Source organism: Crinia signifera, chromosome 4 (assembly GCF_055691185.1).
Source record: "Crinia signifera chromosome 4, ASM5569118v1, whole genome shotgun sequence".
Lineage (NCBI taxonomy): Eukaryota > Metazoa > Chordata > Amphibia > Anura > Myobatrachidae > Crinia > Crinia signifera.
In genome coordinates this window covers 17,288,756-17,313,131 of record NC_139220.1, presented here as the reverse complement: position 1 = coordinate 17,313,131, position 24,376 = coordinate 17,288,756, and the positions used below count along the sequence as shown (strand labels likewise).

The 24,376-nt window shown below is 46.1% G+C and overlaps 2 protein-coding genes across 4 annotated transcripts in view; both read right to left on the bottom strand.

Annotated features, from left to right (window-relative positions):
* Nucleotides 1–14,444, bottom strand: part of PARVG (parvin gamma) — a 32,020-nt gene extending 17,576 nt beyond the window's left edge. For both annotated transcript variants that reach the window (XR_014473313.1, XM_083181263.1), the window contains exons 1-7: nucleotides 12,604–14,444; nucleotides 10,494–10,559; nucleotides 10,116–10,180; nucleotides 7,332–7,434; nucleotides 6,414–6,554; nucleotides 3,349–3,464; nucleotides 1,039–1,094 (exon numbers count right to left, since the gene is read on the bottom strand). Coding sequence is in view for 1 of the 2 variants with exons in the window: in XM_083181263.1 (XP_083037389.1) it covers nucleotides 1,039–1,094; nucleotides 3,349–3,464; nucleotides 6,414–6,554; nucleotides 7,332–7,434; nucleotides 10,116–10,180; nucleotides 10,494–10,554 (542 nt within the window). In the remaining variant the exon portion in view is untranslated. The remainder of the gene's footprint in view (nucleotides 1–1,038; nucleotides 1,095–3,348; nucleotides 3,465–6,413; nucleotides 6,555–7,331; nucleotides 7,435–10,115; nucleotides 10,181–10,493; nucleotides 10,560–12,603) is intronic.
* Nucleotides 14,445–14,581: 137 nt separating this feature from the next.
* PARVB (parvin beta) overlaps nucleotides 14,582–24,376 on the bottom strand; it is a 50,824-nt gene continuing 41,029 nt past the window's right edge. The window contains exons 7-14 of one of the 2 annotated variants that reach the window (XM_083181262.1): nucleotides 24,269–24,327; nucleotides 21,605–21,624; nucleotides 20,365–20,426; nucleotides 20,207–20,275; nucleotides 18,497–18,598; nucleotides 16,538–16,610; nucleotides 15,933–16,049; nucleotides 14,582–15,814 (exon numbers count right to left, since the gene is read on the bottom strand). In XM_083181262.1, the coding sequence (XP_083037388.1) occupies nucleotides 15,973–16,049; nucleotides 16,538–16,610; nucleotides 18,497–18,598; nucleotides 20,207–20,275; nucleotides 20,365–20,426; nucleotides 21,605–21,624; nucleotides 24,269–24,327 (462 nt within the window). In that variant the 3' untranslated portion in view covers nucleotides 14,582–15,814; nucleotides 15,933–15,972. Of the gene's footprint in view, nucleotides 16,050–16,537; nucleotides 16,611–18,496; nucleotides 18,599–20,206; nucleotides 20,276–20,364; nucleotides 20,427–21,604; nucleotides 21,625–24,268; nucleotides 24,328–24,376 lie in introns of both variants that reach the window. The other variant, XM_083181261.1, reaches the window with a different exon arrangement.

Below are 24,376 nucleotides of genomic sequence, written 5' to 3'. Positions count from 1 at the left end.
GCGGTGGTACAGGAGTTATGGTTAGGCACTAGCAGAGAGGGTTAGGCTGCGGTCCAGTATGGTTAGGTTTAGGCGGTGGTACAGGAGTTATGGTTAGGCACTAGCAGAGAGGGTTAGGCTGCGGTCCAGTATGGTTAGGTTTAGGCGGTGGTACAGGAGTTATGGTTAGGCACTAGCAGAGAGGGTTAGGCTGCGGTCCAGTATGGTTAGGTTTAGGCGGTGGTACAGGAGTTATGGTTAGGGACTAGCAGGGAGCGTTAGGCTGAGGTATGGCAGGGTCAGGTTTAGGCGGTGGTACAAGAGTTATGGTTAGGCGCTAGCAGGGAAGGTTAGGCTGCAGTACGGTATGGTTAGGTTTAGGCGGCGGTACAGGAGTTATGGTTAGCCACTAGCGGGGAGGGTTAGGCTGTGGTCCAGTATGGTTAGGTTTAGGCGGTGGTGCAGGAGTTATGGTTAGGCACTAGCGGGGAGGATTAGGCTGCAGTCCGGTATGGTTAGGTTTTGGCGGCGGTACAGGAGTTATGGTTAGCCACTAGCGGGGAGGGTTAGGCTGTGGTCCAGTATGGTTAGGTTTAGGCGGTGGTGCAGGAGTTATGGTTAGGCACTAGCGGGGAGGATTAGGCTGCAGTCCGGTATGGTTAGGTTTTGGTGGCGGTACAGGAGTTATGGTTAGGCACTAGCGGGGAGGGTTAGGCTGTGGTCCAGTATGGTTAGGTTTAGGCGGTGGTGCAGGAGTTATGGTTAGGCACTAGCGGGGAGGATTAGGCTGCAGTCCGGTATGGTTAGGTTTAGGCAGCGGTACAAGAGTTATGGTTAGGCACTAGCGGGGAGGGTTAGGCTGTGGTCCAGTATGGTTAGGTTTAGGCGGTGGTGCAGGAGTTATGGTTAGGCACTAGCGGGGAGGATTAGGCTGCAGTCCGGTATGGTTAGGTTTAGGCGGCGGTACAGGAGTTATGGTTAGGCACTAGCGGGGAGGGTTAGATATACAGATCGATAGATATCCTTTATCCCTAGTTATTATAAAGCTTCCGCTGTCACCTGCTGCCGGTGATGACTTCTGTAGCCTTTCCCGTCTTTATCCCGGTTCTTGTTGGCTGTGACAGTGGACAGAAATAACATCAGACCGCTCAGAGTCGGCCAAAGCAAATGTCAGACATAATTGGAGCGGAGAGGAAAACAACGCTTGGCGACACGCAGGATCCGTATTAATACTCAACCTTTCAGTTACCGGCTGACTATCACCTCACGGAATATTAGATTAGTATAATTTCCCACAGCAAACATGCATCGCACCTACACAGCTTCACCTGTCAGATCGACTGCAGCGAAAACCAACATGGATGACCTTTGTGCAGCGGTGTCACCCCCACCTGAAGGGAAATGACACCGCCGGGTACTGCCTAATCACTAAACCACTGATGCTTAGTAATATATGGAGACTCAGGGGCAGCAATTATACACTACGAGGACTTGTGCTGAGTCTCCATTTGTTACTGGGAACCTGTCAGTCAGGGATTAAGCGCGGCACTTAAAGGACAGTGGTTTAATAGCCGCTGTGCGACTCGTCTCTGAAGACACTGCACGCCGCTGCATCTGCAGAGCTTAATCACTGTCATGTGAAGATGGAGGAGCACTCGTCCTGCGCCACATCCTGCCATCGCCACATCAATCCAGCCTTTGTGAGCATTGCATCCTTCCAGCTAGAATACAGCAGCATACGGGTGTGCTCCCATGCAGCAAACCAGGGTTCCCCAAACTCCGCCATTACAGTACAGGTTTTAAGAATATCCATATTTTATAGGTCTAGATGAGTAAATCAAATTGACTCAGGTTACTAATTAAGTCATCTGTGCTCAAGCATGATATCCTTAAAACCTGGATTGTAATGGCAGAGAGCTTGTGAAACTCTGTCCGAAACTAAATTTAAGTGTGCAGCATAAAGTTAGACATATAGGGAATATGTATTCCAAGCATGGAGACTGGAGAGAGATAAAGTACCAAGCAATCAGATTCTAACTGCTGTTTTTTTTTAAGTGTGTAACATGGCAGTTTGGAGCGGACCGGCTGGTACGTTATCTCTGTCTGCTTTATCTCTCTTCGAGTGCATAGACCTCTTCAAGTCTAAAGGACCCCCATACACTTGTCCGATGTGTGCAGATTCCACCCAATTCCGACAGATTGGGACGAGAAATCTGGTGAAACCGGGCCAAATCGGATGTGTTTGACATCCCATCCGATGTGCGGTCCCATGTACATCGGGTCGGAGGTCGGATGGGCAGACCATAAAATGAGTCTGACTCGGACCCATCAGCGATGTATCGTATCCGATCGGTCCGCTCTGCATTCTCCGGGGAACAGGCTGCAGTAGCGGTGGGCTGGCAGGGGATTTCAAGACTCCCATTCAAATGAATGGGCGGCCATTGAGAGAGCTCTCAGCCAATCAGCGGCCACCCATCATTTGAATGGGAGTTTTGAAATCTTGTGCCTGTACCCAATCCCAGGGAGCTGCGGGGGAATTTAAAGGTAAATTGGTTCCAACTTGTATTTAAGACATTAATGGCAGAAATTACCTTTTTTAACTACAGTTTAAAATATTTGTCATAGAATTTATTGCTTTGTTCAAGCATCAACATGCAGGAAGGGCTGTGGGAGAAGGTTTACTGTTACCGCTACTTGCAAAATGTCATAACACAGAGGTTTAATAGACAAGAATCTTGTAGACTGTACAATGTTACAACAAAGAGAGGCTATACAGGTGAGACAGTGCCACCTGCTGTCCCCCAGAATAACTGCTCAAGCTATTCTCTGCCTGTAGCTGTTGCTACACTCCACCAATATTTATGCTGCAAGCTCCAGGGGGACCGATATGAATACTTCAATGTACTCTGTACAGTGCTGCGTAATACTAAACTATATGTATTAATACTTACACAAAGGAAATTATGCCTTTTTAAGACTACTGGCCAGATTATGCATGGGGCGGATGGCACTATAGCTTCAGGCCTTAATATATACATAAGCCCATCATTGGTCCTCATAAAATGATGCAATTTTTAGACTTTTGTTTCTAGGGAGACATTAAGGCTAATAGTGTAGGGTTGGGCACGCCCACACAGCACAAGCCACACCTACTCAGCACAAGCCACACCCCACCACTTCTCACAATAAGCCCATGGCCATTTTCAGTCCCAGCGCACACGTGGCTCTGAATCCTGCTGGCTCCATGACTATTACAGGTGACAACCTCCAGTACCCGGGACAGCAGGCACGAACAATAGGGCTGAATTGCACAGAAGCAACAGTGTAGAGATACACACAGACCACAGAAGCAATATAATTCCAGATTACCTCCATCACGATCACGTCTGCAGAAACATTGGGAGGAAGAGGTAGTTCGGGCTTAAAGTGCTGGGCTAGGGCAACCAGCAGGTGCAGGGTGGCCAGAAGGTCCTTGTTGTAGATCACTAGTTGGGAGAAATAAAAATAAACATATAAAAAAAGTACATTTATAAAAGCGGGTGCCATTGTTTCCCTTCTCTTCCCCAGAGTGAACAGGGCCGTTTCTAGACAATTTGGTTCCCAGTGCGAACACTAAAACAAAGGGCCTGATTCAGCTAGGATGCGTCAATTCCCAGACTAGCGAGCAGGTACACATTCCCACCACACGTCTGCCACCCCCCACCCCCCAAATATGCTCACTAGCGTGCGAGCGGATGCATTTGCATACACATCCGCTTACATGCGGCTGAACGAGAGAAAAATCATTCATGGTAGCTCACTATCGAATGACCCCCCCCTTCGTTAATAAAAATCAGTCTACATTATTCTGGCCGCAGATGGCCGAATTCAGGTTGGGCCCTGATGTCATGTGACGTCAGCCGCCCCCCGCCCAAGCAGGCATCAACACACCTGTGTTCACAGGGGTACGCCCATCATTTGCATGGGCACGCCCACCATTTTTTTGTGGACACACCCTTGAAATGCTGGGTGGTCCGCTGTGTTCGTCCCCTGACCTTCCATCCTGGAGCGAACGTCCCAGTGAGTGTGAAACCCACCGAAGACGTTTGCTCCATATTAATGCCCCGCACAGTAATGCCCCTTGCACCATATTATGCCCCACACACAGTAATGCCCCCTTGTACCATATTTAGCCATACACAGTCAGGGCCCCCCCACCTCACTTGACTCACCGTAACCCGGCACCTGCTCCCCCTTATCCTCTTCTGCTGAGCTGTAGCCCGGAGGTCCCAGAGCGCAGGCTTCTTCAGCTCATGTTGCCGGCGGCCAATTAAAATGCAGCACATGCTGGTCAGCAGCCAATCGGAGCTTGCATTTTGGCAGCTGCTCTGATTGGCTGTTGGTACACGAGCTCTGATGGCTGAAAAACCAGTGCAGCATTTTAATTGGCCGCCGGCGTCCTGGGGTGAATATGCCTGCGATCCGGGACAGCTTTGTTGTGCGCACTGAGCGCAGCAGAGGCAGTTGGGGTGTTGCGGTGGGCAAAATGAGCTGCCCGGTCCCTTCCAGAAGCCAGGGCCCGGGACAGCTGTACCTGCAGCACCCCCCTATTGGCGGCCCTGTACACAGTACCGCCCAGGACACCATATTATGCCCCACAGTTATTCCCCTGAAACTTTTTTATGCCCCACAGTATGGCGGTCTACTTTAAATCTTCTTGCTCATTGTTTGAGGCTTCACCTCACCGGCCGCCTCCCATTTGGCGGTTACTCGCGTCACTGCAGAATCTCTTCCGAGAGGCTCAGCCGTCCCGGCAAACAACTGTGTTGTTATTTTTCCTGTGTCGTTGCAGGCACCCTGATAGCCAGATGTAGGTCCTGTGGGAGAGAAGCACCTCTGCATAGCGGCACACCTCTAGTTACGGCCCTGGGGGGAACGTGAGGTGGAACCGCTGACCGGGAGCAATCTTAGGGTTCTAGGTTGAAAGTCTATGGTTGTATGTTTGTGCACCTTGTTGGAACTTACAATGCAGGGTTATGAGATCAGCATTGTAGGTTTTGTTGTGTTCTAGCCATAGGTGTATTTTCAATGAGTACAGGAGGAGGGCCCCCCATACCACAATCTCTGAACCCAGGGTATACCTTGTGCTAGCAAGTGGGTCCGTCTACCTACATGTGCCCTCTTCCCAGTAAAATTGGCGGGAAGATGTCTCTATGTATTGTGCCAGAGCCTTTACTCCCTTGTACCCACGCGCCATCATCACTGGGAAGATGGCGCTACAGATTTGATGGTACCAGGTAAGACATGCAGCAGAGGAGGGGCTGCTGCTCAGAGGAGGGGTCACATGGGCGCCATCGGGTGTTACTATGTCCCCGGTTCTAGTCCATCCCTCCTTGACCGCCATACTTGTTAATTAAAATAAACAATCAAAATCCAAATGACGGCGCCTGTGTGTTTCTTTTCAGAGTAAGTGGATGTTAGGGGAATTATCGCTGTGACTGACGAGTATGGGGCCCGGTGGTGTATAATGTCCACATTTTCCCGTATTTGTTCGTTAGGTGGCACGAGCGTTTCAGGACCCAGACAACAGACCCTCGCCGTAACGGATCTCTGTACTTGCACCACATAATACGCATGAACTCCGTTCCCGCCCGCATCCGGTCAGAGCGTGCTGTTCGACGAAAAGCCTTCATCACAGCGGCGGGAAGCGCCATTTCGCGCTACGTATTTATATTTGTTTAGCTAGAAGGCTGATATTTTTGTCTTTCTTTCACAATATTTCTGCGTTTAAGTTCGCTCTTAGCTGACATAAAGGCTGCACGGTTGTCAGGGAAACTATAATTACCTGGAGTTCTATTGTGTAATATCCCCTGCTCTGTTCTTCCCCTCCCTGTGATGTGGCTGTGCACGCTGCTCGCATTACTGGCTACAGTGAGCCATCTGTTGATCTGAAATGTGCTTTATCTTTAGGTTTTGCTAACAGAAGACTTATGGGCAGATGTATTAAGCCTGGTGAAGCAATAAAGTGGGCCAATCAGCCCCTAACTGTCATGTTACAGGTGGGGTTTGAAATAACTCAGGAGCCGATTGGCTGGTGCGTTACCGGCCATTTTTAAAACCGGATGTAACTTGATATTTAGGAGCTGATTGGCTGGTGCATTGTCACCTTCCACTTTATCACTGTACTGGATTTATGCGGGTGTTCTGATTCAATCGGTCCCCCGCGCGTTCGAACGGGCGACTGATTGTTTGCGACGTCGCATAGGTTTTTATGCGCATGTTAAGCCGCTGTGCATGAGCGCCCACTGCGCAAGGCTGTGAAATTTGTGAGTCAACCAGAATAAGGGCCTTAATACATATGCCCATCATTGGGAGGATAAGCCATTGGTCCATTTAGTTATTGGTACAGTGTATATATATATAACGGCTTATGGATGTGAGTAGGCGGTACATACGATTCAGGTTCCACTTCGTCTGACCTTCCCCCAGCTGCAGACACTCAGACACAGCCTCCAGGATCACCCCCAGCTTCCGCTTCTGGCTGCTGGCCAAGAGGGCGATTTCTTCCACGTCCAGTTTTATTTGCCCGATCTTTTCTGTGCATGACAACAAGTGCGGGAGCGTCAAACAGAGCGCTGTATTCAGTCTGCTGCATTTCATTTACCAAATTCATTGTTCTCACATTACTGACGTCTGGAGTCTAGGAACCCCCTGCTTCTAGCACGGATTTGGCACAATTCGAGGACACTCCCGTCCAGTGATGTAATAAACGTGTGCCATGTGTTTATGTACGTATATTATACTGTACATACGCTGTATACACCCACACATAGCAAAGAACACTTCTCATGGTGAGCTGCAGAACTGCCCCCTAAAATAATAAAACGTGGCCTTTGTTTTGGGGGGTAAAAGTGGACAAGTGCATCAATCGCCCGCAGCAACCAATCAGCTTCAAGTTCTAACTATGATTTTATAGAATCTACTTGATGCATGTTAGCTGCAAGGCTGCAATATGTGCAGATGGACAAAACCACGATGCACTGCAGGTGGGGCAGATGTAACATGTGCAGAGAGAGTTAGATTTGGGTGGGGTGTGTTGAAACTGAAATCTATATTGCAGTGCAAGAATAAAGCAGCCAGTATTTACCCTGCACCGAAACAATGCAACCCACCCAAACCTAACGCTCTCTGCACCTGTTACATCTGCCCCACCTGCAGTGCAGCATGGTTTTGTCCATTTGCAGAAATTGCTGCATTACTAACGGGTCTCTGACAGGCTGCATGCGTCACCAACCCCCACAGTGCTGCCAACTTCTTCGATAATCTAGGAGCGCAGAGTCCGCCAAAACCCAGCGTCAGCGTAACCTATCTACCTAAAAGGTGATGAAGGATTAAACCATCAAAGAGATCCTCTTCCAGGCTCTTAGCGACAATGTGATCTTGCTGCAACTCGGTGTTGATCCAATCAAGAAGGAACTGGAAAACAAAATACAGTTAATTAAAAATTGAATCAAAATCAGTATTTTTTTTATCAGATACAATCTACAATCTACGGCAATATTAGCGCAGAGATTGCAAGCTTAGGGGCAAGTGTTCATTTCTTTCTGATAAAAAATTATTTAAACCTTCTAATATGCGGAGACGTTGCCCGTAGCAACCAGATTCTAACCATCGTTTACCAAGTACAAGCTACAAAATGCTATAAGCTGATTGGTTGCTACGGGCAACTGCTCCACTCTTCACGAGGTTTGAAGTATTTTCCCATGTGTGCATCTATATATTAAAATTGACTGCTGATAAAAAAAAAAGGGGGGAAAAAAAGTGTTCGTCATGCTGGAATGTAATGACAGTTGGTGTGACCTCTGACCTTGGGGTAGATTGGCCATAGGATCCACAGGGAAGATCCCCGGTGGGCCGGCAAAAACAATTTCCTGCGTCACTTTAAATACCCAGTCTGCCCATGACACCAGTGAAGGGCGTTGTAGTGGAATTAGCATTAAGTCACACACAACTGCGATGGTGTCCAACTGAGGACCAGGCCCTATGAGGTGAGATACCGCCCCTTCAAACATGCCCCACCCACTCAACAGACTCCACCTCCACAAGGGCTGCTTCCAGAAATTTCCCAGGCTGATTTTTCATCCCAATCCGTCCCTGCTCTGACCTCTCCCACCAGTGTCAGATTATATATATATATATATATATCCCCATTATATATATATATATATATATATATATAGATATATATAGATATCTATCATATATATATATATATATATAATCTATAGCCCTATATATATATTATATATTCAGTTCTGGAATAACAAAGCCCTTTTTACACAGTAGCTATTCCCTGGTTGACTACGAAACTTGATAATCACATTCCGGATGATGGGAATTACCGTGACTTGATATTAAAGTTTCCATTATACATTTCCAGTTTTAATTTAAACCATAACAAAAATGCACAGAGGGGACACAACCGTATGACAAAAGGTCGCACATAATATATGGATTTCTCATACTAAGCCACGAAGAGAGTCTATGGGAGTTTTTAATAGCTCGCCGTATGAAATCGCTATGAATACATTTACATTTCTGTCATTACATTACATACTGATTAGACGACCATACCCTGGATAATGACATGCAAATGATCACACGGCTGCCGTCTTCCCTGCCTTACCCACCTAATAACCAGGGAAATGGGATTCTTCTCTGGGTCTTTTATTGTAATCATAGAATACTACTGAGCGGATTTTTATGCAGTTATTTGTTTGATTTGATTTTTAATACAAGTCAGATTTGTGGAGGTCATTCAGGAAGCGCGGTCTGCAGGGAAGGATGATCTGTGCGACACGCTGGGTGTGCAGGGAGGGAAGAATCGCATTGGGTAAATGTATCGGTGTCAAAAGTGCAAGGCGTAGATGTATGAAGCAGTGATCAGGGAGGAGAAGTGATAAAGAGCCTGGTACTTTATCACCGGCCAATCAGCTCCTGACTGTTAAGTTACAGGCTGGGTTTAAAAAGGAACAGCTAGGAGCTGATTGGCCGGTGATACAATACCAGGTACTTTATCACTTCTCTTCTCTTATCACTGCTTCATACTTCGACCCCAATCTTCTTATCCGGTGAGCATCACCATTTTAATAGGGTGACATAACAGTGCTTGAAGTAACGATTACCATTGACCATCGATGGTTAATAACAGATTCTATATGGGTTTGACATTGACTGCGGAGATCCAATGGTTCATCAATGGCACAGAGCCCCATAAGTTTTTTCTTTCCTTGACATTGGCGGAAACGGAGCCTAGCTCCGCCCCACAATGAAACCAGTAAAGACTCATCCCCATCTATGATTGGTCAACAGCCCAGTGAGTAATAGAGAAAATATCTAAAGCATGAGTTCTAAACGGTCCTGGCAAAATGACAGAATGAATCTCAACTCCATCCTCCAGGGCCTGCTGGGGGGTCAAGTACAAAGTAGGGGCCTCAGAGAGGACCACACTTCCACGTCCCTTCCATTGGTGATAGGAACCCACCTCTGGATAAGGTGTAGGTGCACCCCCTCCAGTGGCCACTTTCTTCTAAGTACCCTGACCCAACTCTGCCAACCACAGGTTACAGCAAAAGGACAGAGTATTTGTTGGTACTTCCGTTCAGGCTCATTCTGGGTTTCCAAACAGGCTGAACAGAATCCAAAAATGTGTGTGAGAACCAGGGAGGGGGTAGGAGGGCCGCTGAGAATGAATCCAGTGCTCCTAGTTCTGATGCCAGGGTTTGGAATAGAGGCAGCTGCCTTGGGTGTGAAAAGGCTTGGGGGGAGAAAGGGGTTTAGCTCCTCACTTCTGGAGTTGTGGTTGATCTCATGCGGGTCCCCTACTCCCGGTCAGTGGGTTCCCAGGAGACTTTTCTATTGCACATGCTCAAGTCACTGGGAAGATGGCGGCGGCGGACATTTTCCCAGTCATTTATGTCTGCACCACTAGGACTCCGGAGGTGTAGTATAATTATATGGGTGCAGAGGGAGTACGGTGCAAGTACCCCGGCTGCACCCAGGAACCTGTGAGCATGGCACACACCTTGCACCCATTATACACACACCTGTGCACTGGACTGAACATTGAGGATCACATTGTTGGACGTACAACGTACCTGCTTTAGCTCTTGAAATTTCACATTATTCTCCATGCTGGGCTGCAGAATCTTCTGGGCCTCACCTAGAGATAGGTCACATTTGTAGATACAGAGATTAGGTCACCAGGCAGGAGGTACAGGAGAGAGGGGGCAAATATGGTGGCTTCTCATACAAGGCATTGCTCGCAAGTCTGAATAAGGCCCTTTTGTACCAGCCAACAGGGTTTATAGGTCGTTTTCTAACATTATTTAGCCAAAGATTATCCGTATATAACAGAAGGGCCTTTATTAGGGCAAAATAAATCATATCTGCAGGGACCATTCAATTAAAATCTGCTCAGTTTAAAAATAAAGGGTCTCGAATTACCCCAATATCCTGTAGTTAGAATATGTTACCTTGGATTTCTGTGTCAAATATCATCTCAGGGGAATCACCGGATTTCACTACGGGATCCATTGTTACTATTGGAAGATATTAAAAAAACATCAACCTGACTTTTCAAATATTCCAATAATACCATAGGCCGATATGGTAACAAAATCCGGATGGATTTGCCCCCAAAACACACATCGGGGGTTATTCTGGTTGATTCGGAAGGCTGCGATACAAAAAGACATTAATTGTAATTTTTACCTACACACTCCTGGTCAGGGACTTAAGGTGGCCATACACATGCAGATTTATCTTCAGATCTGGCTGGTTGGAACAAAAACATGGTTATGGATGAGAGCAAATGACAGTTGACCATTTGCTTGGAAATGCTGGAAAACTGCCAAACTGTCACTCATCCATAACCATGTTTTTGTTCCAACCAGCCAGATCTGAAGATAAATCTTACTAGTGTATGGGCACCTTAAATGCCCATTGCTAGGGATTTCATGCTTGGCGCAAGCGTTTAGCATTCCCGGAATCCCGGCACTTCCAGATAACAGTGCATCTGCTATGCTTCCCTGACTGACGGAACCTCCAGCCTCTGTCGCCTCGTAGATGGCGGCTATTTTGGGGCAGGGGGGTGGCACATACATATTCAGCAGATTTCCATGCAGATGTTATGACCACATTTATTTTTTATATCAAGGCAGGTGCCGGCACCCCCAAGTCATCAGGTGGTCTGTGGGGGCTATTGTTACGCCACTAGTTCTCCCCGATTGTTGCAAGGCAGGTGCTTCGTGGGAGACGGTATTCAAATTACTAGGAAAATGTGGAGCGTCTGCAAATTTTGAAGCAAGCCCCCCCCCCCAGGGATTTATTCAAGTCCACTGTTCCACGCAGGCGCTAAAATGCTGCAAATACGTACATACATACATACATACATACATACGTGCATACAATGTGTACTAAGCGATTAAAAGTCATTCAGATTTGTAACTAAAAATAAAAACTGACCTAACAGCAGATTTACAGAATGTAATATTGCGCGGCTTCTAATACCCATATTACACTTGGAGTTTGCAAGAAATTTTATGTGTTTCTGTTGGAATTCTCTTTGACGAGATTAGAGCGTCAGCTCTTGGGGCGAGGTAATCTTGCTTCATTTTCTTTTGCTGCGTAATAGCTTTCGGCCTATATTTACTTCCTGGGCTGTAATTGATTCCATCCGCAATGTACCTGGACCTGTGCAGCAAGCAGGAGGGTGCCTCGTTATCCCGCCACCTGCGGCTGTGACTGTCATCCCCACACACAGCACCAGCAGAGCTTTATAGGAGCCGCCTGCACTGATTTGCAGACCGAGCGTCATTTTTTAAATTTTTATTTATCATCCCAGGCAAAAATGAATCATTTAGAATTTTACATCTAGAAAATTGACATGTTTTAAATTAATTCCCTGTTGTTGCTTCCATGGCTTACCAGATTGTAGGAATTCACCTGAAAGAAGCACTCCACATTTAATATAGGATCGTGTATGCAATGCAATCTGGGTGGCATTTACCTCCCAGGATCACATCACAACAATGGGGACAGCGCAGGGGTGTACTAAGAGAGGAGGGGGTGTAGGTTTGAGCACATAATACCCCAATGATACCGCTTTCACATTGCATGACCGGGTCAGACCCGGGATTCCGATCCAGGGTCCAGCACTTTCATATTACACCCGGGTCGCTTATTCTACAAAGGGTGACCCAGGTTTAGCCCTTCTTATTTCCCGGGTCGAATTGCCAGGTTGGTTGACCCGGGATTTAAGGCTTGGTGCTTTCACACTGCACCTCGACCCGGAAACAACCCGGGTTTGAGGTGGTGTGAAAGGGGTACTGCTTTGGTCACCATGCTTCAAGCAAGGTACCTCGATCCGCTACTGCTGCGCTCAGCACAGGTTTTTCCTGTTGACCCATCATACGTCAACCAAGAAGAGGTTATAAACCTGCGACCTAATCACATTTCTTCCCTCTACAGCCAGTCCAGTTAATATGTGAAGGACTATCACCTGTAAACATGGGGGGTGAGCCTCAAAGCTCCACCTGCGAATTGCATCTAATATGTAAAACTCGTCTAAAACTTTTGGCTCACCTGCCTGAGAGTTCACGTCGGTCAGAAGCAATAACCGTCAGAGCTATATATGAAGACAGCGAAAATGTCCTCACTAGGAGCTTCCTCGCACAAGTTACATCTCACTGCTGCAATATCTAGGAAATGAAAGCCAACAACTGTATTACAGCATCGTGGTGGCTACTTCCTCATCTCGCGCTGACGCGGGCTGTGGTTGAAGCAAGTTTACAAAGACTTCCCCATTCGTTTTGGGCAGAGGCCTCGACAGTCCCTCCTTCGTGGAGGACGTCAAACATTTCAATGATTTATAAAGGATGTGAAATAACAGTATAACATTCAGAATTGTATATAAGCTAACATTCATACAATACTTGAAGACACATATATCTGCTCATAGCAACTTCTCCACTCTTTAGAAGGTTTGATACATTTTCCCCAGAATTTCAACAGCGATCGTTCTGTCGTTCATTAAATTGTCATGTTGCGTACCGGACATCCGGCATAATCTGGGGCATAAGTAAATCGCCTTGACCGCCGGCAGTATTGCCGTCATCTTAATGTGTACCCACAGCCTATGGCTTCAGTTAAACACGTGATGACATTTTTAAACCATGGGGCTCATTAACAACAAGCACAACAGGTACGCAAGAACCCTTTATATCAAGAATTAAAAAAAAATGCACAAAAGGCTGAACAAAGCATCAAACAGCGCGCGTCTCTTGTCATACAGATCTGTGGCTATTTGATGAAATATCGGAGTCCGTTTTCCCAAACGCTGACTAGATTCCGCCTGGAGCCGATTTGCTTTCTAACATTAGGTTATTTCCCAGTGACTGATGCAGCAGAATTAATTATAACGGTGTTTTATCTTCAGAACGTTCAGAGACGTTTCTTCTGACAGTTACACAGAAATCATTTTACTTTATTACACGTTATGTGAAAAGGTCTCGGTAGCGTAAAAAACCCGTAATCATAAAAGCCCCGGGGCTGTTTCAGAGATATGCGTTAAAGTGATATTTGCACGCAGGTGAGCTATTATTGGCGGCATCTAAAATTGCCACAATGGACTTGCACCGGCAGTCACCACTGATTGACAAAGGGTGTTTTGTGGAGCAAAAATTCAATCATGTCTACATTTGTATTTTTATTGAGGGGGGGGGGGTTTAAGGTTGTGACTGATTCCCTAAGCAGCTGCAACCTCTCTTCTGCTGTCTTGGCTAACGCGGCCACTCTGCGTGACTAAGGTTACTCCGCAAACCTTTTGAAGAGGACAAATTATGGCGTTGCCTATAGCAACCAATCTGATTCTAGATAAAATGTATCCAGTTTTACCTATAAAATTATAGTTACAATCCGATTGGTTAATATGGATAAACCTCAATTTGGCCTCTTTTTTCTCTTTTTACAGTCTGCCCCTCCAGGTGGGATTATGGGGTAGAGTAGCGGTGGGGAACCTCCGGCCCGCGGCCGTATACAGCCCCCGGAGCCAGTCTTTGTGGCCCGCCCACCCGCAGTACAGCGAGTCAAGTACAGGGGAAATCTTGCGAGCGCTACCGACCTCTCGCGAGATTTCCACTGTATGAGACTCCCTGCACAGCCGCCGGACCACACAGACCGGCGACTCGAAACCCAGAGCGTGGGACGGCTGCCGCAGGACAATTTGTAAGTTGTATGTTTTTTTTAAATGGCCCCCGAGGTATTATGCCTCAATGCAAATGGCCCTTGTACCCCAAAAGGTTCCCCACCCCTGGTGTACATAAACTGGGGAGGTTATAGGACCAATGCAACAAACAGGCTTCTTAAGCATTTTTCCATAAAGACAGAACAGTTACAATCCATCTGGTAGCAATGTAGAAGGTGGAGCACGTTGTGTGCGTGTAACGGTTTTTCACAGTTATTAACATAACGTAGGCCAGCGTGGAAACGGATCTCGTCGTTACAACATCTAACATCCAAGATTAAATCAAATAAAAAAAAAATAACGACAATCACCTATCCATAAACTTAAACGTCACATTGTAATGAATTTATCAATAAAATTCCAGTGAATGTATGAGAAATAAATACAAGAAGGTTTAAATACAAAAAAGTTAACAGTAATATCAATAGCAGATGGAATAAAGGTTAATCCACAAACACCACAGAAGTATCTATTTAGTCACCCCGGCATCTGTCTGGCCAGGAACGTGTTAATTAGTAATACGTCACTTTTGTAATGCAGTCACCCCATTTCTTTGGTATAATCCGGCTAAAACCGTTTACGGCACAATATGCAGTTTCCGTTTTACCAGAGAAAGAGACACAAATAAAATACAACAGATTCACGCTATATATAATACGATAGATCGGATATAAATTCAAGTTTTCAAAATGATAAATATTTAAATCTTTGAACTCCATACTCCAAGCACAGATTTCCTTCTGAGACAATGGCACAGGATTACAACGGCAACACAGACCTGTAACGGGACATCCAGTGATGATGTCACAAATTACCCACGGTAATACCACGTCTCCACTGAAGGCGACTTGGTTTCTAGTAGAGTTTGGATTGTTGTAAAACGTGTTGGCTACTTAAATATGGATACAGCGGCCTAGTAGTGGCAATATGTCCCCAGGAGGTATTCAGTCCAGTGCGAGTTCAGGGTGCTAGTTACTGGGGGAACCGCAAAATTTTGAGTAAAAAAAAAATGGACGCTGATGATTACATCATAATTTGCATGTCGTTAGTGTTCAATTAAAGTGGAACAAAAGCCTTAAAAAAAAAAAAGCAACAATACATTCAAACTGTACTACTTCCATCTGGCCTTATTACTGGGCCCAAATAACCCCAAATCCTAACTCACTGACATGGATCAATAAATGTAAAACATTGAATCGTTAAATCGTTAAAACACTACCGATCATGTGTTTGCCTGACATTGAAAAGGGCAATGATTTTAGTGGTCATGTTTAGCTAGTGAAATCATTATCCCTTTAAATGTGGAGCATAAACCCGATCAGACGAGACAGCTTTTAGAGACCTACGCTTAGTAAATGTACTTCTTACGGATGACGACACGTGTCGTTAGGATGTCACCGCTTCAGCAAAAACAAATATTTTTACAGGTTTCTAAGCATTATTAACCCATTCAGTGTCTAGAGCTTTGACATTTCCAGATCGTATTCCAACATCTGACTCCCTTTGGAACTACAAGTCCCAGAATGCCCTGCCAGATAAAAGGTTTACAGTTTTCTATTTAGGTTACAAAATAAAATTAAAAAAAAGTTATCAGATTTTTCCGCTGAGTCGGGAAAAGTCATAACGTGTTCTGCGTATCGGAGATCTGTGACCGATTTATTGCACACGCGGGATAAGGCACCAAGGACCGATATAAAATAGCCGCTGCCTCAGTCCATGTTCTTGTACTTTGTAAACAGGTTGTACAGGACTCTAAGGGTAGACTTCAGATCCAGATTAACAATATCTGCAAAAATAAAAAGAGGGATTATGATTTTTTTTTTTCCCATTCCAAGAGATTATTTTTTCTATTAAATTTAATGGGTGGAGGTTTGACGGGCTTCCATGTACACCAAAGATAAGGCGCCACCAATATTTTAAAGATCTTTTAATTTTTTTACCGTAAAATGCAGAAAGTTTAGGTTACTATAAAACGCAAAGGGCCTGATTCAGCTAGGCTCACCCCCGAATCCCCTCGGTACTGTGCGAGGGGATATAAGCGAACACATCCCCTCGCATGCTGCCGAAGGGGAGAGAAATCATACGAGTCGCCGACCATTGAAATGATTTTCTCACCTTTGGAAATAATAGTCGGTGTGAACGCAGGGGAGCGATCGAATCAGAATAAGGCCCTAGGTGTAGTGGATGAAACCTGCTCCCACTAAGTGACAGCGACGCCCTAGTTATAGACAACAAAGACTAAAGATTGGAAAGAAAAAAAAAAATGCTTCAAACCTTCAGGCCTGGCTTTTGGTTTCTTGAGTCCGCCATCTTGCATAAGCTCAAATGCAAAGGAGATATTGTGGACCTGCAGGGATAATAAGTGAGGACACTCATTTGGAATTACAATCTCTCTTTATGGGCTCATAGCATCCAATAAGAGTCTGCCTCATTTTCTACGATGCAACACAGTATTTATAGACAGATTCTGATTGGTAGATTTGGACCCACATCACCTCTTCATTTTTAAAAGCTTTCGTCAATTCACCCCCTCGGACTGAAGTCACCCCTGCAGAGATCAGTGCTACCGGGGTCACAAGCTGACAACATGGGCAGCCCAGTGGCTTAGACGAGACCAACGGTCATATAGGGAAACCAAATAAAATGCTACTTCATTTGCATGCAGGAAACACAACCGATGGGCGACAAAAAAAAAGTGTTTTGTTGAAAAACTTTATTAAAATTATCTTCACTGACGCAAGTCTGCTTAGAAAGTCACCCGATGTTCTCTCCTTAAATGTTGCATTGGACAAATTTAATGTCACTTAATTTGATTCAGGTTAAGGTAAAATACTTTATATGCATGTAGAACTTGTTTTACCATCTTTAATAAGTGTTCCAGGACACATATTAAAAGAAGATAACGGTACTTGTTTCCTAGTACGGCGCCCACGTTATTCAGTCATATGGCATCTTATGCATTGTATCGCATCGCATGCCATATACCCGCATGCGATTTTAAATTGTATAAGCACCCTAATGGGTGCTTACAATGTTAAATGCACCCCTACTATCAACGCCAACCCGAAGCGTGGCGAGCGCAGCAAGGCCACGAGGGACGGTGGTACGCGTCCTCTGACACTTTCATACCCCCACTATCCACGTCGGCGTGGAGTTGATTTTATATAGTGTGGCGAACGCAGCGAGCCACCGAGCCCCGCAAGGGAACGCGTATTACTTTACATGTATTCCGCGTCCCCTCGCCACGCTTCAGGCTCAGTGGCTCGCTGCCCTCGCCACACTATCTAAGATCAACTCCACGCCGACGTGGATGGTGGGGGTATGAAAAGGTCGGAGGACGCGTACCGCCGTACTCGCCACGCTTCGGGTTGGCGCTGATAGCACGGGTGGCATGGGGGTGCTTTTAACATAGTAAGCACCCATTACGGTGCTTATACAATTAATAATCTTATAGGAGGCCCATTTAACATTGAAAACACCCATTAGGGTGCTTATACAATTTTAAATCGTATACCATTGTATATGGCATACAATGCGATGGTATACGATTTAAAATTGTATAACATCAGCTGCCATCACATCGCATACCATTGTATGGCTTATGGTATACGATGCGATGGGCGCCGTGCTAGGAAACAAGTACCAAGATAACTTATACGAAGACGCAGAACTTAGCCTCACGGCCTCATTCTACAATTGAAAAGTGCTTGGGAAATTTCATCCAATATTAAAAAACAGATTAAAATTAAAATTATACTACAGTACAGAATTGTACTTACTGTACCCAGGTTGGCTTTAAATTGAAGGGTCCAACTTGTTTCAATGGTCTTGTAGTGAGCCTCTCTAATCTACTACCATTTACCTATTGCGCACAGGCCGCTGAGTTGTCAGAGCTCCTCCCACACAACATTTATGGCTGAGCACCTGAGGCGGCCTCCGGGAGAGTGGTGGGGGTGGCTAGACAGTCACAGCTTGCAGGAAACCAGCTGGACCAGAGAGAAACGTCAGACCCCGAACTAAGCAGTATTTTAGCAGAACCCCCCAAAACTGTGGGCTGTGTGCAGACCATTCTAGAATACCGCCAATTCATATCCGCTAACAGTTTCAAATCGTTTGGGGGCAAATATTTAAAACCTGGGACTGTCCCTGTAAAATGGTTCGACAACTATTCTGCTAATGGCACCCGCACCGCTGATATATGGGACGAAGAACGTTACATAGGATTCCGCTGACCTTTTGTTCAAAACCTTCTGGAGTCAAGTAGAAGTTATACAGAGGGATGAAGTAGTTCTCCAGAAGTCCCATAAGAAGGACGAGGTAAACGCCATCCGCAAACTAGGCACAAAAATATAAAAACACATGAAGAATCAGGAAAGCACAGCAAGGGCCCTCGCGGAGCAGACTGTATAGTGGTACCGTCATTGTATAATAAAGTATAGATCCATATGTGAAGATTGGAGTAACGGGCAGAAAGAACAAGGTTAGGCTCGGCTGGAAGGAAGAAGGTCAAGAGTACTTCCCGTAGTCTTTACAACGTTACCATTTAGTCATTATTCTGGAGATACTCTTCTATAGTACAACGGGCTTACATCTGGGAGGGATGCGGTTATTTGGTCTACAGCATGATGGTCGACATGGGTAAATGTCGACATGGTTCTAGGTCGACAGGTCGTTAGTTCGACAGTGTCTAGGTCGACAGTCAAAAGGTCAAAAAGGGTTTTTCACTGTTTTTTGAGCCGACAGGCGGTATTTCATGCCCTACCATCCACTAGGGCGCCGTAAGAGGATAAAATAGTGTGCCAAGCGCAGCGAGGCACCATGCCCGACGCATAGCGAATGATGCGGTGCACTTTAAACTGTGTCCTTGTCGACTGTGTTGACATCCAGATCAAAAAACAATGAAAAACCCCATGTCGACCTTTTGACTGTCGACCTAGACATTGTCGAACTAATGACCTGTCGAACTAACGACCTAGACCCATTCGACCTAATGACTGTCGACCATCATGCTGTAGACCAAATGATACCAACCCATCTGGGAAAGTTCCCTGACAGTCTGCGCCCGCCTGTAATATGCGCCCCTTTATCTCGGTGTTGGAATTCTCACCCGCAGATGGTTTGGAGCCAAATCCCGTATGGACGGTGTGAGCAGAATGATGCAAAGAGCATCACCTTGCTCAGGGGAAAGGACGCTAGTCTGCTGGGCAAACGCTGTGAGAGGAATCGGTCCATATGACGCCCAATTCAGCCCTGCTCACTATGCTGCATATATCTGCTGAGCAGCGAGCAGGTAAACACAAAATGCATGCCCCGCCCCCACCGCCGAATCCCCGTGCTGCGAGCGGATGTGGACACTTACACGTCCGCGCGCACGTGACTGCATAGACAAAAAAATAAATAAATCATCCGATGGTCGCTCACCGTGAGATAATTTTTTTCTCTCTTCGCAGACAGAAGGAGCCCATGGACTTTTATGCTGCCCGGTCTTCTGCAGACTGGGGGCGGGCGCTGACATCATTTGCCCGCCCTAAGCAAGCAGGGGTCCACTCAGTGTTTTTACGGGCGCGCCCACGGTCTTTGTAGGCACGCCCATGGACCGCTCCCTGCAATCTGCAAGCGCCCCGTTCGCTCCGGGAGTTTGCACATGCGTGGGTTATGAAGGAGCAAAGGAAGGAGAGCTAACGGGGGGCTGCTATGGATCCACCTGGGTTGGATTGCGGAGCAGTGCCACCGCCATTTTAAAGCGAATGAGGAGCAAAAGTTCTAACGCCACTACCGCCTGGAGGTTCCTTAAACCATAGGGACCATGGGGAGGGGGGGGGGGGGGTGAAGCATCGGATCTGCTCTTACATCAGCGGTCTATGCCTTCCAGTAGCGGCCATATGAGAGTGTGAAGCGGCATCATGTGAGGGTCTACCCGCTCTCCACCACAATCCCACTCACCTGAGTATCCAGCTCCGTTACCTCCAGATTCAGCTTGTTGAGATGTTTATTCACAAATGTAATCAGTGACTGTAATGGAAGCAAAACACCCAATAAGTCACCGCACCATTTATCATAGAGAACACCAAGTTTCCTGGCTAGAACGTAGAACGCGTTACCTTCTTCACAACACTCAGCTTGTCAGGGGCGTGGTCAAACAGGGTGTCAAACGCGTCACGCTCTAGAAAAAGCCAAGGGGAAAGTTACAGGACTCATCTCTGCATACACTTCAACTGCACTAGGTGCTCACTGAGGAGGATGGAGGCAGCCATGGTTATATATACAGGGCAGGTCTCCACACCCAAGCCATAATGGATCCATTACAGGTCATAAACCAGGGGCTATGAAGAACCACATAAAGGTCCTTAGAGAAAATCATAAGCTACATAACTCAGTCTACATAACTTGGCTTCCTGCTGCCTCAATTCCCCTCCTCACATCATGTCCCAGCCCTGTCACATGCAGCCCTGTCCTCACTGACACATCCCTCATCTCCTGATAGTGGTTAGCACTACTGCCTTACAGCGCTGAGGTCATGGGTTCGATCCCCACCATGGCCCAACTGTGCAGAGTTTGTATATTCTCCCCGTGCTTGCGTGAGTTTACTCTGGGTACTCCGGTTCCCTCCCACAATCCAAAAATATACAGGTAAGTTAATTGGCTTCCAACAAAATTACCCCTAGAATGTCTGTATGTGCGTATACATGTGGTAGGGAATATAGATTGTAAGCTCCACTGGGGCAGGGACTGATGTGAGTGTACAAATATTCTCTGTAAAGCGCTGCGGAATATGTGTGCGCTATATAAGAAACTGGTAATAATAAATAAATATACTCTGTGCTGCTGAGGACACTGCTGGGGAATGCTGCCTCCATTCCCCTCCTCACATCATGTCACTGTCCCTGTCACATGCAGCCCTGTCCTCACTGACACATCCCTCATCTCCTGATATACTCTGTACTGCTGGGGACCCCGCTCCTCCCACTATATAACTCTCAGTCTGTGGCTTCCTGCTGCCTTCATTCCACTCCTCACATCATGTCACTGTCCCTGTCACATGCAGACCTGTCCTCACTGACACATCCCTCATCTCCTGATATACTCTGTACTGCTGGGGACCCTGCTCCTCCCACTATATAACTCTCAGTCTGTTGCTTCCTGCTGCCCCCATTCCCCTCCTCACATCATGTCACTTCCCCTGTCACATGCAGCCCTGTCCTCACTGACACATCACTCATCTCCTGTGTTGCTGAGGACCCTGCTCTTCCCACTGTATAACTCTCAGTCTGTGTCTTCCCGACTATCTTTATACCCCGTCTAACATCATAAAACACGGCCATAATTATTTTTCTTACTTACCAAATTTCCCCATCATCATCCTAAAGAAACAAAATAAAAAAGGGGGGGTAAAATAGTAAATATTAGTCGCCATCTAGGAGGTGAACATGCGACTATACAGGGAAACGCCACACACACAGTACAACGCAATAATAGGACAGTGTAATTAGATGTTACTAAGGACTCACTAGGAGCCTGTACATGAATACCAAAGCTGTACGTATCTGTACGCTCTGCAGTGATGGCCGTTATCCCGCCCTGTTCTGTACAGTGGGAAACGTACGGATGATGCCGTCTCCCGATCACATAACGTAAAGGAAACATACGCGGCCCACATCCTGGGATATGACAGTCAATATCAAGCCAGACTGTTGCATCATTTTCTTGGGGCGATTTTAACGTTAAATGTCCCCCAGAACAGAACTAGTTATTTGGGCCCAGGGGAGAAGCGGAGCCTGAGAGTGGCTACTGCTAACACACGGCTGCTGAGACTGACTAGATTACATGGCAAAATACCTTATACCAGGGGATGTGTACAAAGGGAAATAGACTGTCCTTTGTTTTGTATCATCTCCACAGAAGCAGCAGCCATTTTGTTTTGCCCCCTTTCGTCTGCCAAAAATCTGTTCTGCCAAAAGTCAGGTCCGCCCAGATAAAAATAGGAGTAATTAATAGTATATTATATCTGAACTTTGTGTAGGCACCCATTCTGTGACCTCACTCAATGAAATAGTGATGTCTGTAGTTCCTCAGAACTATTGGTTCAGCACCCAAAATGGCCGATTCAGTAGGACATGGGGCCTTATTTTAGTTCACTCTGACAAAATCCTTCTTAGATGGGCAAAACCATGTGCACTGCAGGTGGGGCAGATGTAACTTGTGCAGATATAATTAGATTTGGGTGGGGTTTTACTTCAAAGTGAGATCTATATTGCAGTGTAAAAATAAAGCAGCCAGTATTTACCCTGCACAGAAACAAAATAACTCACCCAAATCTAATTCTCTCTGCACACGTTACATCTGCCCCACCTGCAGTGCACATGGTTTTGTCCATCTAAGAAGGATTTTGTCAGAAAGAGTGAACCAAAATAAGGCCCATGGTGACATAGCATCAGATGCTACAGAATAATCCTGGCGATATGATCTCAAGGCGCCAGATAGCTCTATCTGTGGGGGAGCTGTAACAATGTTTGGAGAGAGATAAAGTACAAAGCTTCTGTCATTCGACAGGCTGTACTTCAAAAATGACAGCTGATTGGTTCATAATTTCTATCTCCAGTTCTCAACCTCAGTTCTGCAAATATACGATCCTGACCGAGTTCCCACATTCAAGAGACCTGCGGATGCGGATGTCACACACCAGCTGGTACCTGAAGATCAGATACTGGAGTCTATTACCGAGCGCCGGCTGGCTGGAGATTCGTTAAAAACCAATTATATTTTAGTCATGTCTCAGCGCTTCCAGTGTCTTTTGCAGAGACCATCATTTTAAGGCTGCCAGTCACGGGATTTCTTCTCCGATGTAAAAACCCTACAGAACACGCTACTAAGTGCAGGACTTATCTGCGGCATATGTACACCAACAAATAATATATTCACTGCCCAGATGGCTCATTTCCACCGACATGGCCACTTCCATTAAATCTCGAAAAAGCAAAAATGTACAGTTGCGGATACAAGCTTCAGTTTAGAGAAACGTTGCCCAACGTCAGTCCTCGAGGCGCATTGACAGTCCAGGTTGTAAGGATAGACATATTTGAGCACTTAATTGGTGCCTTAGTTATTTTAAGTCAACCATCTGTGCTCAATGGAGCAATCACCTCATATCCGTCCTCCCTCAGCAGCACAAAAATTACCTAGAAAAGTCGAATTCACCCAGATGCAAATCGGTAGCCATGATCTTTGATTATTAAAATAAAAATCATTACACTACAAAGATTTTTATGTACTAAGAATGGCCAGTTAGGTGCTGAAAAGTTTAAAAAACGAATTCCGTAAACTTAACGAACGGTCTATAAAGCAAAAGCACTTAGCAGAGGAAGACTCCAGCGTGTAACTGTGGCAGTGACCCGCCACTTACTGACGCTGCGGAATCTGGGAACCGTCAGCAGTCTGTCATTGCCATGTGACACCAAGCTTGTGCGTTCATTGGATGCCGGCATTTACAGCTCCTTTCTATGGACTGTAAATTTAGGAAGCAGAAGACCGGGCTAGAAAGGATTTTAGAGACTGCCCATCCCCTGTACATGGTGGAGGCAGGTAGGAGCCGTTACTTGGGCAATCCTTCCCAATTCACATGGAATCAGCATAACACAAATCTAGGGGGGGAGAGATAGTGGAGTAGTTGCCCATAGCAACCAATCAGCTCATTCATTTTACAGGCTGAGCTAGAACAATGAACGTTAGAAACCAACTGGTTGCTATGAGAAACTTCACTGCTTTAATTTCTCCCCCATATTTGATAAATCTCCCCTTAAGCACTTTGTGGGGGTGGGTGGCACAAAATGGAGGGATGTCTCAACGAGGTCACTGACTTCTAGAAACCTGATAGGCTGCATGACCATGGTTACGGGTTCAGTCAACAAAATGGCTGCTTCCACAGCCAGGGGTGGGTATGCTTTGGGAGGTTGCAGATTCTTCCCTCAGTTCTTGCACCGCGCCATGCAGAATAATCTTATAGCTTACTCTGTTGTAGTGGTCAGTTCCTCTGTCACATGAGCTGTCTGCAGGAGACCCTCTCGCTTCTAATAAGAAGACACAGGAGCGGTTTTAAGACGCCAATGGCAAAAACAG